The sequence below is a fragment of the Mustela lutreola genome, chromosome X, assembly GCF_030435805.1.
Source record: "Mustela lutreola isolate mMusLut2 chromosome X, mMusLut2.pri, whole genome shotgun sequence".
In the NCBI taxonomy this organism is placed as follows: Eukaryota; Metazoa; Chordata; class Mammalia; order Carnivora; family Mustelidae; genus Mustela; species Mustela lutreola.
The window spans coordinates 33282374-33297293 of record NC_081308.1 but is presented as its reverse complement, the minus strand read 5'-3'; the positions used below and the strand labels follow the sequence as shown (position 1 = coordinate 33297293).

The window sequence follows — 14920 nt, the reverse complement described above, 5'->3', positions numbered from 1 at the left end:
GCACATCACTTATTTGTTAAGTGAATTAGTGAAGATCTGATTAGGGTCCCAAATACATCCCTTCTGCCAACACTGCCACTTTAGTAATTATAATAACAACACATAATAAAGAATACATATACACATATGTATACCTAGTAGATATATAATAACAATAATAATAAAGGAGACTCTTGGCCGATAAGGGCTATCTTACCCTTAAGATAAGATAAGATATCGTCTCAGCTTATGGGTTGTGGCCCCCATAGGGTTAGTGCAAGAAATTCGCAAATCTACATGTTCAACCCTAGTATTTTTGTTAATGGATAAATAAAAGCTCTCAGTTGTGGACTTTTTTTATATTAAAAAGCATGGAGAAGGGTGAGGACACTGAGATTTTGTCAGAAGACCCCAAGATAAAAGAAGTTTTAAGACTTGAAAGAATGGGGTGCCTGGGTGGCTCAGTCGGTTAAGTGTCTGCCTTTGGCTCAGGTCATGATCCTGGGGTCCTGGGATTAGGTTCCATAGCAGGCTCCTTCTCTGGGGGGAGCCTGCTTCTCCCTCTCCCTCTGCTGCTCCCCCTTCTTGTTCTCTCTTTCTCTCTCTGTGTCAAATAAATAAATAAAATCATTTAAAAAAAGAGTTGAAGGAATAAATCCTAATATGGCAATGGAAGAAAGAGTGGTGAATATTTTTTAACAGAATTCATTCAAAAAGTACAACATATCTTGGTGGGAATGTAAATTGGTGCAGCCACCATGGAAAACACTACAGAGTTGCCTCAAAAAAACTAGAAAAAGAAATACCACATAATTCAGTAATTATACCCAAAGAAAATGAAAACATTAATTTGAAAAAAAGATATATGCACCCCCATTTTTATAGCAGCATTATTTACAACAGCCAAGATATGGAAGCAACCTAAGTGTCCATCTATAGGTGAATGGATAAAGAAGAAGTGGTACTATATAGATATAGATATAGATATAGATATAGATATAGATATAGATATCTTATATAGATATCTTATATAGATATCAGATATACATATCTTATATCTTATATATATATATATCTTATATATATATATCATAACATACTCAGCCATAAAAACGAATGAAAACCTTGCCATTTGCAACAACATGAATGGACCTAGACAGTATTACGCTATGTGAAATAAATCAGACAAAGAAAGACAAATACCGTATGGTTTCACTTATGTGTAGAATCTAAACAGCAAATCAACCAAACCAAACAAACCAGAAACAGACTTATAAATATAGACAGCAAAATATATATATATATATATATATAGACAGCAAACAGGTGGTTGCCAGAGGGGTTGGGAGTGAGGGGATGGGCAAAATAGGTGAAGAAGATTAAAAAATATAAACTTCCAGTTATAAAACAAATAACTCACAGAGGGGTAAAGTACAGCACAGGGAATGTAGTCAATAATAGTTACTAACTTTGTGTAGTGGCAGACGATAACTCTGTGTATCGTGGTGAGCATTTTATAACGTATGTCATTGTCAAATCACTATGTCATACACCCGAAACAAACAGGATGCTGTATGTTAAGTATACTTCAGTTAAAAAATTAAAAAAAAATACAACATAGCCAATCACCACCTGATCTATCTAAAAAGGCTGACCTCTTCTAAAATAAAAGGTATCTAGGAGAAGAGGGAACTGTCTGGTTTCAAGTTTTCTTTGCAATCTCACATATCTTAATCAGCTCACCAGTGTGAAGCGCAATCATCCATGCCACCATTTTATGGAAAGTGAGGTTCCTGTCCAGTTGTCTTCGAATTCTTGTGGAACAGCACTTTTGGATTAAAGGGAAAAGAACAAAACAGTAATTGTTATCAAGAAGGTTTCCTGTGTGCCAGACAGTAGATACAGATCATCTCACTTAATTGTCATAACCACCCTGAAAGCACTGTCATTCTATGCCTTTGATAGATGAGAAAACAGAAGCTCAGATTCTCGTACTCATCTTCCCAAGGTCAACCAGCCAGTGAGTAGTCTACCTGACAGGTTCCTGAGCAACCACACACAAGCACAACCGGCTCAGCCCCAGGAGCCTGGAGAAGTTCGTTGAACAATAAGTGTTAGGTCCCTACAACCAGTCTCTGCATATTTTACCTGGACCTGAAGGAGGAGCTCTCTGTCTCTGTGTCTTCTCCATCACTTTTTCCCACCCCAGAATGTTTGTGAGCTCCCCACAGTTCCTCACTGGCAGGTAGCGAAGGCTCATCCTTGTGAAGGTGTCAACCAGTAAGTTAAGTGTTAGTTAGGTGAGAGATTCAAGAGTTAGCTCTCCCTGGAATACCGGCAGTGTCATAGGAAAGATGTATGCATTTCACACGACCCTGAAAGTCTAACGGGGACACAGACTAGTGAACAGCTCTAGAATAAGTGAATACTTTAAGAACAACACCCTTCGAAGACATACACTGTGGGAGGAAAAAAAAATACCCACTCACCTCTGTTGATAGAGACAACATCACAAGGAGATATCATTAACCAAATATTAATAGCAAAAAGAGTGATAGGTAGTATTTACAAAGAGCTTGTGCAAGGAACTGTTTTAAATGTTTTATGTGCATTCTGACTCTTCATTTTTGCATCAGTCCTAGCAGGGAGGGACCATTATTATCATTGTATGACAGGTTAGGGAAAAACCTGTGGGGAGGTAGCCTTAGGACACATAGTTAATAAGTGGCAGAGTTGGGATTTAAATCTATCAGATGCCAGAGTATCAATATTCTGATATTTCATGCCTTGTATGATTACCTTGACATTAAAAATACTATTTTGGTCAGTACTCAAGTGTGACTGTCCTTCTGATACGTGTTAGAGGATGTGGATTTGAATCTTGATTCAGGTCAACGCCCAAAGTAGAAAAAAACAAACTCTGTCTTATGATTGAATCCAAACTTTGTCCTCCTGAAAACTGGTCAAATGCTTGCTTTGGCTGCTTTGTTCCCAAGTCTAAATGTACTGCCATAGAGATACAGAGAATTGTTAAGGAGAGCCAAGTGCAAAACAAAAGAAAAAAATCTTAGTATAAATACTTAGTATAAGTAATCTAAGTATATCGGGTTCTAACAATATTAAATTTAATCTAGAGTTGTTTAATATTTGACTTATTATTTTTTTTAAGTAGGCTCCACGGCCAGCATGAAGCCCAATACAGGGCTTAAACTCATGACCCTGAGATGGAGACCTGGGTTGAAATCAAAAGTCAGACACTTAACCGACTGAGCCACCCTGGGCCTGGCGGCTTAGTTATTTTTAAAAAAATGTTCTTATTTTATAGAAAAAAATGTAATTGTGTGGGAAATTGTGCTTACTCCACTATCTCTCAGTTAGCTACATCTACAGAGAGCATGGCACCATGAGAGCAGATTCCCAGGACCACAACAATACTACTAGGGAGGAAGACACAGGATTCCAGAGAAAGGAAGAAAGAATTAGGCTTCACTGAATACTTTCTGTGAGCCAGGCAGTTTACCCATAATCATTATCTCATTCAGTGGCAACGAGATAAGAATGACTGTCCTCATTTTAAGATTAAAAAAATTAAAGTTAAATCTCACATTGGCTGGGATGCAAGTCTCTTTGTCTTTAAGGTTCACACCCTTTTCCACCAAACCAGATGCAATGATATAGTCACTATTACTTTACAAGTCTAAAAAAAAAACCTGAGACAAGACTTTAAGTACTCAGCCGCAAGGTGATCACAGAAAACAAGGTCAGGGGAAGTGACATTGGGAAGACAAGGCAGCCAAAGAAGGGTGTATTATCAGATCAGCTACCACCGCCATATAGCCTACCATATCATATATCATATCATACCATGGTCTCTTTGACTAGAAGATTCTGAAGCTATAAAAAATCCTCCAGAGGTTTTCTTTTCTTTTTCTTTTTCTTTTCTTTCTTTCTTTCTTTCTTTCTTTCTTTCTTTCTTTCTTTTTTTAACCTGAGGCATTAGAAAGTTTAGGAATTCATCCCTCTACTTCCAACTGTCACAGGCCAAGGGCTAGTGCCAGGGCATAGATTCCCGGGCATTTCAGGCTTGCCCCAGAAGAGGGCCGAAAGAAAACCCTCAGGCAGAGAACGAGTGGGGCTTGCAGAAGGCAGTGAGCCCATGCACTATAGAACCACAAGTGTGGAGGCAACATGACTGAAAAACCAACAGCATCAGCTATAACTAAGTGTCCATGGCTGAAGGTGGGCCATGACTCAGGCTCTCAAAACAAGGGCTTCCTGTTTGAAATCACTTAGTTCACATTTCTGCTGGTGAAAAATTGACTTTGGTTTTTTTTATATAGCCTTGTCATATTTTCTGTTTATTTCAAATGCTGTACATTGTCTTACTACTTTATATTCTTTACAATTTTAAAGAAATATCTTTTTCCTGTTTCCCAGTTGCTAGGTTCCTCCATAGTTTCTTGGAGTCCTTGTAGCAGACAGAATTCAAAGAGGATCCCCCATGACATTATATAATATCTTCCCTTTGAGTGGGGCTGGGACCTGAACTGTGAATACGATGGGATGTCACTCCTGTGAGTTTGTTACATTATATGGCAAAAGGAAATTTGCAGGGGTAATGAAAGTTCCAAGTTGACCTTAAGAGAAAATTATCTGGCTGGGCCTGAGCCAATCACATGGCCCTTCAAATCTGGGTCCAGAACTCAGAGACTGAAGAACTCAGAGATTCAAGGCACAAGAAGTATTTGGTGCAATGTTGCTGGCTTGAACATGGAGGAGGCCAGATGGAAGGAATACAGAGACTTTCACGATCTGAGAGCAGGCCCTGAATGGCTTTCAGCAAGGAGACAGGAACCTCAGTCCCACAACTGCAAGGAACTGAATTTTGCCAACAAGAATGAGTTTGGAAGATTTTTACCCAGGGTTTCCATTTGAGAATTCAGTCCACTTGGTACCTTGACTTCAGCCTTGTAACATGCTGAGCAGAGAATCCAACCAAACACAGGAGGCTGCACCTCTCACTGACAGAACTGTTGGCTAATAAATTGTGGTTGTTTGAAGCCACTGAATTTGTGGAAATCTTTTACACAGCAACATATAATTAAGATAGTCCTTATTGGAGTGATGGAACGCATTTGGAGTCTTATGACTGAGAGAATGGGAACAGTAGGATCAGAAATCAGTGCTGAATTGAAGTTCAGAGGGCAAGTTCTGCAAAACTTGCCATCAGATATACATGTGTTGGATCTCAGTCCTACCACCAATATGATCAGTTTCTAACTTCCTCACCTATGTATTTATCATAGTTCTTCTCTCATAAGTCTAGATTCACTAAGAGGTGTTTAATAAATATTTGAGGGGTTTTTTTGGTATTATTATTTAACTTTTCAGCTCGTATAGCTTGGCTCCCCAGCTAGAAATTAAGCTTCCTATATGCAGAGCAATGTATCATATGCTTCAAAAAAAATATCTCTTAGGGCACCTGGGTGGCACAGTCAGTTAGGTGTCTGGCTCTTGGTGTGGCTCAGGTCCTGCTCTCAGAGACATGAGATCAAGCCCCACATCAGGTTCCACACTCAGTTCAGAGTCTGCTTGAGTTTGTCCCGCCCTCTCCCTCTGCCTCTCCACCCTCCTCTACATGCCCTTTCTCCCTCTTTCTCTTTCTCCAAAATAAATAAATAAATCAATCATTTTTTTAAAGTCCCTTGATAATTATTTGGTTAAATAAATTACATTTTCACTGTTCTAGAACCTAAGATGATTATTCTAAATTTATAGTGATGTATTTACCCATGTATTTATACTTGCCACACGGATTTCTTTTCTACTTTCTGACAAACTGTTTTGAAATTTTGGTGGTGGGGGTGATTAATACACTGGCTTCTGCATGCTGAATTTGAAGAAAAGAATACGGTTTTGGGCGCCTGGGTGGCTCAGTGGGCTAAGCCGCTGCCTTCGGCTCAGGTCATGATCTCAGGGTCCTGGGATCGAGTCCCGCATCGGGCTCTCTGCTCAGCAGGGAGCCTGCTTCCTCCTCTCTCTCTCTGCCTGCCTCTCTGCCTACTTGTGATCTCTCTCTGTCAAATAAATAAATAAATAATCTTTAAAAAAAAAAAGAATATGGTTTTAATGTGGCCTCTACAGTGTCTCCATAGTTCTACCTTTATCATCATCAATATAGATCATCAAAAATGTGGAAGAACAGATTCTGATGCCACCATCAGAAATTGAATTGAATGCTTGAGAAATAAAAGGCCCATTTGTAATACTCTGATCATAATAGGTAATTTTTAAAAAGCTAGTTGATATGAAACACATATATCTTAAAAAATGGAAAAATATAGGCCATTAGTTACCAATGGGTCATTGGAATGGATCTCACTGAGGCACAAATCCTTAGTTTTTCCCAGTTGCCTTCTATGATATGCTCAGGATGCCCCCCGCTGCCAAAAAAAAAAAAAAAAAAATCCAAAGAGAAGTCACAAGTCATGTTTATATGGGGCTTCCAAATACAATTTCCTCACCATTTCCTAAAATGGGAGCGAGGCAGGTGGTTGGTGGAGTGGGAAGGAAGAGCTTTGCTGCCTGTGACCACCTAGGGCTTGTTTGTTCCTCCTCATCACACAGATACCATTTTTATGCTTTTCAGTCGCTTCTGAATTATTACCAGCTACCTCCTAATTACGCAAGTTGCCATGATGTCCCATGGCTTCCTCACTGAACTACCCCTTTGCCATTGACTTCTAAAGGAAGTTTCTCTTTTACTGTCACCTAGAGCCTAGCATGAACTCACTTGGCTAACATTCAAGTGTAAGGGAGATTATTGCATCATCTCAGCAAATTTCTATCCTGCATTCAAACCACAAGAGAAAAAAAAATTTTTTGAAGATAAAGATTTTATTTATTTGAGAAAGTGAGAGAAGGAGAGTGGGGAAAAGGTCAGAGGTAGTGGGAGAAGCAGACTCCTTGCTGAGCAGTGAGCCCAATGTAGGGCTCCATCTGAGGACCCCAGGATCATGACCTGAGCTGAAGCCAAGAGTTGGACACTCAACTCACTGAGCTACCCAGGTGTACTGAAAAAAAAATTTTTTTTTTCAAGTGAGAAATGGAACCAAAAAGGAGTGCATATTTAATGGGGTAGAACATGAGTTTCTGTAACATGACCATTACAGAAACTTAAAAGTTCTATCTTATGTACACCTGGTATCACCACACATGCCACGAATTCACTTAAATTTGATGTTTATAAGCAATTTGGGGGAAATTACAAAATCCACCCTTGAGTCTATAGAACTCAGGCAAAGAAGTTGCCAGTGATGTCCAAACCTGGTGGCAGTAGGGTATGTGATGAGTAAGAACCTCAGTTTACTTGTATAGCACTGTTGAGAGCTTTGAAGTCGCATGTTTCTTCTCCATCCCTTCCACAAAACTCTAAGCTCCTTGAGTTTTACTCATTACTCACCATGTGTCACAAGTACCTAGCACACAGCTGGCAGTCAACAAATGTTTGTTGACTGACAATTCAGCAGTTGACAGCTTAGTCAATTAATATACTTTTGGAATGTTATATTCATTCTTACAGTTACATTGTCTCACCTGCTTTTCAGCTAAAAAAAAATAATAACAACAACAAAAAAAAACCAAACCCGTGCAACAGGAAGTCCAAGAGACTTCCCTACACCATGTGGTTATATGGAGCCCCACTGACGGCCTCTCACTGTCAGACTGTATAAGGTTACAGATAAGAGCTGACTTTTTCACCTTCCTTTTTCTTTCTGATCTGAGACTCCAATCGATTAGAATTCAGTTTCTACATGGCAAGGTGGGGATTACTAAGCCCCATCCTACCCCATTCCGCGCAACAAAGCAGGCTGAGAGCCTTTGCCTTTACCTTCCTCAGGGTGGGCCAAAACTGGGGCTTTATTTCTTCAAATAATCAGAAGGGTTATAAAGCAAAGTCTAACTTTAAGACCACTAGAAACTGAATGGAAGTTCTGTGACTGTGCAGTCTGCGGGACGTCCTACTGGCAAATCCTTGAAGTGACAACAACCTTGTCATTTCTGGCCTGTGCTATTCAGCATGCTCCAGCATTCACATATATGGCGGACTTTTGAAGACCGTCATACGACGTGAAGGCGGTTTTGAGTTTCAGTGGCACATAGGAAAGTGAATGGTCTCTCGGGACACAAAGAGCAGGTTTAAATTCCAACATTGTCATCTCATTTCATCCCCGTGTCGCTGACTTGACATGCAGCTTCTATGAGGCGAGCTCTACGAAGACTCGGTAGGAGGCAGCTATTAGGAGTTCCAACACTGGTCGCAGGATGGTCACTCATTTTAATCCCAATCCGAAAAGAAGTTTCGTTTGCCAAGTTCACACTTCAGGTTGGGAAACCCGGAAGGAGGGACACTCCCGGTCTCTAAAAGAATGTGGCTTGCTCCTAATTTTATAAAATATATTCTCCTACATACAAATCTCTCCATATTAGCAGAGCATCTCTGCAATTTGAAAAGCAGCCTTATTTCGTCCCTGTCTTTGAAGACGCTCGTGAAGATCTTCCCTCCTGGGCCCCAGGAAGCCTGAAAGTGGCCATTACAACATGTGCATTTCACGAGGCAGGGCAGCTCAATAGCAGTGAAATTTGGGCCTGGGTGGTAACAAGGATTTCTTAACCGGCCCTCCTGGTGAAAATGCTGCCTGTTTCTCAGGGTTTACTTCCTCTAAATAGAAAGTATTCAAACAGGGCATGGGGGGGGGAGACCAAAAAAATGAATCGTGCCTTCCTAAAAACAAAAAGCTACAATACATGAGCTTCATTTAGCAAATGTTCATTGGGCACCTACAGTATGCCAGGCCTTGGACTTAAGAGGTGGCTCGCTGCTAAAACTTGAAATTGAATGGAATTTTACCTCTGTGGTTTCTTAGATGGGGAAAATTATTTAAAAACCCTAAACCCTTGTAATCAGTGTCTACTGTTAATTGTATCCCACTAATCCTATATTTGTTAAATCAACTAGTAAATTTACTAAGATTAGGAAAAATAAGGCAGAGTTCAAGGTAAATTCTACTTGATATTGACAATATAGATCACTTTCCTTCCCCCAAATAATCCACAATTGCCAAATTAAGTATTAACTTCTCAGGTCTACATTTAAGGTCCTAGTTTACCAGGAAAATTCCAGCTGTCCTCTGCAGCCTTAGTTCAGACACGTGGCCTTTACAATCCCTACATCCCCATCAAAGTACATTGCTCACGTCTCTCCTCTATAAATTATCTCCACTAAATAGATTTTTTAAAGCTGGTTACTATAAAACACATACATTTTATTTAGATGAAAAACAGAGGCGAGTAGTTACTCATGATCCAGTAGAGTGGGTCTCACCAAGTCATCAATCCCTAGCTTTTCCAAGCTACCCTCTTTGGTGGGATCAGGAACCTCAAACAAATCCAAAGAGAAGCCATGTGTCGTGCTTCTATGGGGCTTTCATGAATGTAATTTCCTCGCTATTTTCTTTGCATTGGCCCATTCCATTTTCTCCAGGTAGAATGTCTTTCTCGTTTATATCTCCTAGTGGCTTGTCTGATCCTTATATGCCCATATTTGACGCCACCTTTTCGAAGAAGCCTTTCTTCATTCTCTGCCCCAACTTCATTCCTAATCCCCCCTTCTTTGATACCCCAGAGCCCCTTATTTCTAATGTTCTGTGGAACCCATCAGATTTGGTTTTGTAGTACACAGATTAAGTAGATTCTAAGTTCCTTGTTTCTCATCTTTGTGTGATAACAGCAATAAGAAATTCATGTGCACTGGGTGTTATATGTAAACAATCTTGGAACACTACATCAAAAACTAATGATGTATTATTTGGTGACTAACGTAACACAATAAAAAAAAGAAAAAGAGGCCTATTTAAAAAAATTATAAAACTATAAAAAATTATTAAAATTTTTATAATAAAAAAAACTATAATATAATTTTAAAAATTATAAAAAATTATTTAAAAATTAAATGAAATTAAAAAGAAATTCATATACTATTTTATAGGTCACAAAGTTTCTTCTTACGTAATATTTTCTTCCTTCTAACAGTACATTTAGGGGCTCACCAAATTGTTGAAATGAGGGTTTAAAAAAAAAAAAACGCCCTGGACATTTAGAAAGCACCAAACTCCTCAGTTCCATGGACTCAGTACCTCTTAGTCATTCTCGGTATACTGTGACTCATCACTCCCTGATTCCACCTGCTTGGGATGTTATTCACGAAGAGATTTTCTCACTTCAAAATTTTGAAAAACATGCTGCTGTAGGATTAATTCCCAAATCTCATGTCAGCCTCATAAAGTCCATAATATATTATATTATGTGTGTCTGGTGTGTGTGTGTGTGTGTGTGTGTGCGCACACATGCACAAGTGTTTTATGGCTCTTCTTGAGCTGTAGGTTGATTTTTTTTTTAAATGTCTGTTCCAAGTTAAATGATTGTCCCAGGGAACTCCATCAACAACTGATATACAAATAAAATGGAGAATCAAGCACAGTTCAGCTTGCAAATACTGGCCAGAGGTTGGAATCCTCACAAACCATTAGTCTGCTTTTCCTCAGAAAGGACACTTCGTGTAATGGCCTTTGAAAATTTTGAGAAGCGTCAACTTTGTAAATGTTTGCTCTTACCGCGCTGGAACCCCTGAGGAAGGAGAGCAGATTTCGACAGACTGGCAGCAGAATCAGCATGCAGTTGAAATTCAGGCAGGCTGCAGGGGCTCTGGCCAGTGGCAGCGCAAACTGGAAGATGTGGGATAGAAAGCAGGTAACTCCTGTGAGCGCAGAACACCCCTCCCCCACACCACAGGGTTCCCAGCATGAGGCCCACCAGAGACGTCAAGTTATCTGAGAAGGAAGGTCCTTCAGAACCAAGAGTCTACCTGGAGGACCTGCTGGGATCCTTTGCTTTACCCTGGCCCTTCTCTCCTACCCCAACATTTTACTATGAAAATTTTCAAACGTAAAGAGAATCTGAAATATTTTCACAATGAACACCCGTTTTCCCATCTCCCAGGGTCCCCCCTCACATAGCTGTCCATCCATCTGTCCTCTAGCCATCTGTCAATACATCTTATTTTTGATGCATTGCAGATATCAGTTCACTTCCTCCTAAATACTTAAGCATGTGTATCATTTGTTAGAGTTCAGTATAGAAACTGGGGCTTTCTAAAGAAGATTTTCTTAGTTCTTAGACTCACTTCAGCAGTAACTTAGGTTGGTCTGCTGTAATGCTTTGGCATTATAATTGTTCTTTGTAACGCTTAAAGAAGTTTCATACTTTGGAGGGGAAAACAAAGGTAAATCATCCTTCTCAGTATCAGCCTGAATTAGTTAACAACAATTATAATAGCACAGTATTATTATGTAGTATAATTGTGTATACGCATGATATATAATACATAGTACAATTAGCATTACGTCATGAATTCACGGTTTCAGCATAATGTAAAAAATGGTATCCTGGGGGCACCTGGGTGGCTCAGTGGGTTAAAGCCTCTGCCTTCGGCTCAGGTCATCCCGGGGTCCTGGGATCGAGCCCTGCATCCGGCTCTCTGCTCAGTGGGGAGCCTGCTTCCTCCTCTCTCTCTGCCTGCCTCTCTGCCTACTTGTGATAGCTGTCTGTCAAATAAATAAATAAATAATCTTTTTTAAAAAAGGGTATCCTGTGGGGGCCAGCTGTCATTGTAATTGTTGCCCGTTTGTCGTGAAGAAGAGTCCTGACAGTCCAAGGAAAACAAGAACGCTAATGGCCCCAAGGAAAGCTGGGGGCCTTCACTCTGCTGGCCTAGTCAATGAATGTGACCCTTGGGCAGGTTCCTCAAAGGCTGCATCTGGAGGGAGAGGCTTATTTCCTGAAGGTCATTTCACAACATGTCACAAGACGCAGGGCTCTCCATGCACGAAAGTTGTCAGGAATCAGATGTTTTAAAGAATATGGAAAGTCTCACTTGTTCCACCTGTGTCACCCTTGGATCAATCTCACCAAATCTGCCTGCCATTCCAGGGTTGGCATTAGATTTCTTCTTTAAGCTAAACAGTGGCACAGTAGTTCTTGGGAGGGGAGGGATGCCGCTGGGATTCTCTGACACACTTTAGTTTGTCTCACACGGGAAGGCCTACAGACTTGCCCAGGGGGTGGCAATGGAGGGAGTGAGGTAATGGTGCCGTCTGGGTTGGTGAGAACATTTATTTAAAGTGTTGAAAGGAGTATGAACCAGAATCTTTGATTAGAAATGTAAGCCTGTCAATATTGCATGAGATGCAACTCATACCTACCCCAAGAAGTTTTCGAGTGTAATAGTACTGAGGTTCAATGTCATAAAACCTGTAGAACCGGATAAAGAGGAAGACGTTCATCCCCAGCCATACCAGCTGCAAAAAGAGAAATAGTTGTGTGACGTTTCCACATTTCAATGGGTAGATTTCACACAATATTGGAGTCAGAGTAGGGTCAGGACTTCCCCAGTCTAGCCTTCAACAAAGGTAGTTACACATCTGAGTGTGACCATCTGAGAGTCAGCCCCTTCCTCCAACAGTGCCCCTACACTTCGTGATTGTGACCTTTCCACCTTGTGGCATTCCCTGTGATAGTTTTACTATGGGCCAGGATGCCAGGTTATTATCAATCTATCTCACCTCTGTTGTTTCATTCCTCTTTTTTTCTTAATGAGTAGCGGGTGAGTCTTCTCGAAAAGAGAAGGGAAAGGAATAGGTTACTGTGTCATCCCCTGCGCCCATAAGACACTGTGTTCTACTCTCAGGGATGCCATCACCTCCCTCCAGCGCACAGCACCCCACCCCAGCCAGTGGGAGTCACATCGGCTAAAACGTCAAGCCTTTAATTCTATTTGGTAACTTTTGCTTAACTTTTTAAAGAGGGACTATTGAACATGAATGAGGGGGTGAGGAGCATGGGATTTTTTTTTTTTTAAAGCGACCCTCCTACCTTTTGACTGCTCATTTCATCCCAAGCACTGACTGCATTGAGTGAGGCACTGCTCAGTCTCGAACCTTCAGCTTCATAGTGATCTTTTCTTACCTGTGCTTTAATGCCCAGGTTAAAGGTCTGTAGATGCCTGAGAATGATCTCTTTATGAAGAACCTATTTAAACAACTTCTCCATTCTCTAACCTTGTCATTCTTACTCTTGCTTTCCAGACTGTGTCTTTAATGTCAAACGTATGAGTGTGCAATTTAGGAGGAGGTCATCTCCTGGGGAAAACTGTGGTAGGAGCCAAAAGTATAATATGAACTTGTTTTCTATGGGAGTAGTCTGTTTTCAAAGCGGTGATAAGAAATCAAGTTAACAGCTCTGAGTCCTCAGAAGAATTCTATATTGCATTAGCATGTTGGTTTGGCATAATTTTTTAATGCACATATTTCTTGGTTTTCTTTTATTTATGCCCCCCTTCCTCTCTGTGTCTGCAACTCAAAGTCTCAATATTTACTTCATGATAAATTCTTTCAAATTCCACTGACAAGTGTTCCTTTTAACATCAGTACAATACTTTCATTGGCTATTAGGAAAGGCTATTTAAAAATCACATTTCTATTTTCCCAATTGTCTGTGATTGCTTTGCTGAGACTGCCATCTTAAAATAATAGTTGGTCCTTTTTATGGTAAAAAAAAAAAAACTAAAGAGATTAACATGTCTATTTGCAAATTAGCCCTATCTCTACTTACAAAAATTATTTCTCAAGATAGATTAGATTGATTTATATAGTCACATATAATATTATAATATATATAATATATCCACTGTATATATGAGTCTAGTTTATTTCAATTTCCTCCTCTTGAATTTTTATAAACCTCATAAATAACTCAAGTTTACCTCAGAGGAAGAAAAGGTACTTTAAAAAAAAAAAAGTTGAGAAATTCAATTATTTTTACTGAACTCACTGAAATAAAGGCCATCTCCCATACATGAGCCGATCTTGTACTTGTTATTTGGAAAACGGTGTAAAATTATGATTGCCCATTTTTAAATGGTATAAGCACATAAAAAGTAGAGAATTTGCCTCTGAGTAAATATTGATAAAAAACTTAGACTTAAAGATCATTAGCATGAAATGTCTTCTACCCCCTCTGTGAAATGCTGGCTGATTTAGTACCCCCAAAGTCTCAAGAAATAAAGTAGGTGAAGTGAGACCCTGGATATATTCTTTTCATTAATAAGTTTGGAAGACTGCCCTCGGTCCCGCTTACAGATAGACGTATGTTCACATGGTAAATCCGCTTCAGTGCAATTTCACAAAGAAGCAAAACAAACAAACAAGAAACGTTGCCCTCTTTTAGTTTCCCAGAGAACCCAGACAAGTTGGAGAATTTATCATTTCTCTCTCATTGGTACTTACGACGACAAAGATGGAGAGCCCTTCATTCTCAATCCAGTTCCCCATGGTGACAGACGTTCAATGCCTTGTGTCTGCTTCTCTTCTTTGCTCTGCTTCTTCTTCCCATGAGGAAATGAAAACAGCAGCCTGGGGCAATCAGTTTCCTTTTCTATTATCAGAAATTAGCTAATCATTGGTCAACTGAAAATCTTGTTTCCATAAGAACTTTAAATCTTTAAACCACAAAAAAGCTGCGGGAAAAGGGTCCATAATAATTCGATCATAACTAAACATAGTAGGAAATGAAACCAATTTCTACAACTGAGAGACAACAGACCAATGATGGGATATATTTTACATACGGACTTAACTTTTTGACTAATCAGTTTTTAAGTAGCCGCTTTGAAAAGTCACTCAACTAGCCATGACTTCGTACTGGATAAAAGTCATTAAATAAATATCTTTTGGCAGGCTGAGCAGCATTTTACAGTCTCGTTGAGAAAAATAGTAACAATAATGATGGTTGATTTTTTTTTAAGATTTTATTTATTTATTTGACA

The 14920-nt window shown here is 39.7% G+C and overlaps 1 protein-coding gene across 1 annotated transcript in view; it reads right to left on the bottom strand.

The window, feature by feature from the left end:
• Window positions 1-14537, bottom strand: part of LOC131821380 (cytochrome b-245 heavy chain) — a 33501-nt gene extending 18964 nt beyond the window's left edge. The window contains exons 1-4 of the mRNA XM_059157445.1: window positions 14382-14537; window positions 12300-12395; window positions 10653-10763; window positions 1723-1807 (exon numbers count right to left, since the gene is read on the bottom strand). Coding sequence (XP_059013428.1) covers window positions 1723-1807; window positions 10653-10763; window positions 12300-12395; window positions 14382-14426 — 337 coding nt within the window. The 5' untranslated portion in view covers window positions 14427-14537. The remainder of the gene's footprint in view (window positions 1-1722; window positions 1808-10652; window positions 10764-12299; window positions 12396-14381) is intronic.
• Window positions 14538-14920: the final 383 nt, after the last annotated feature.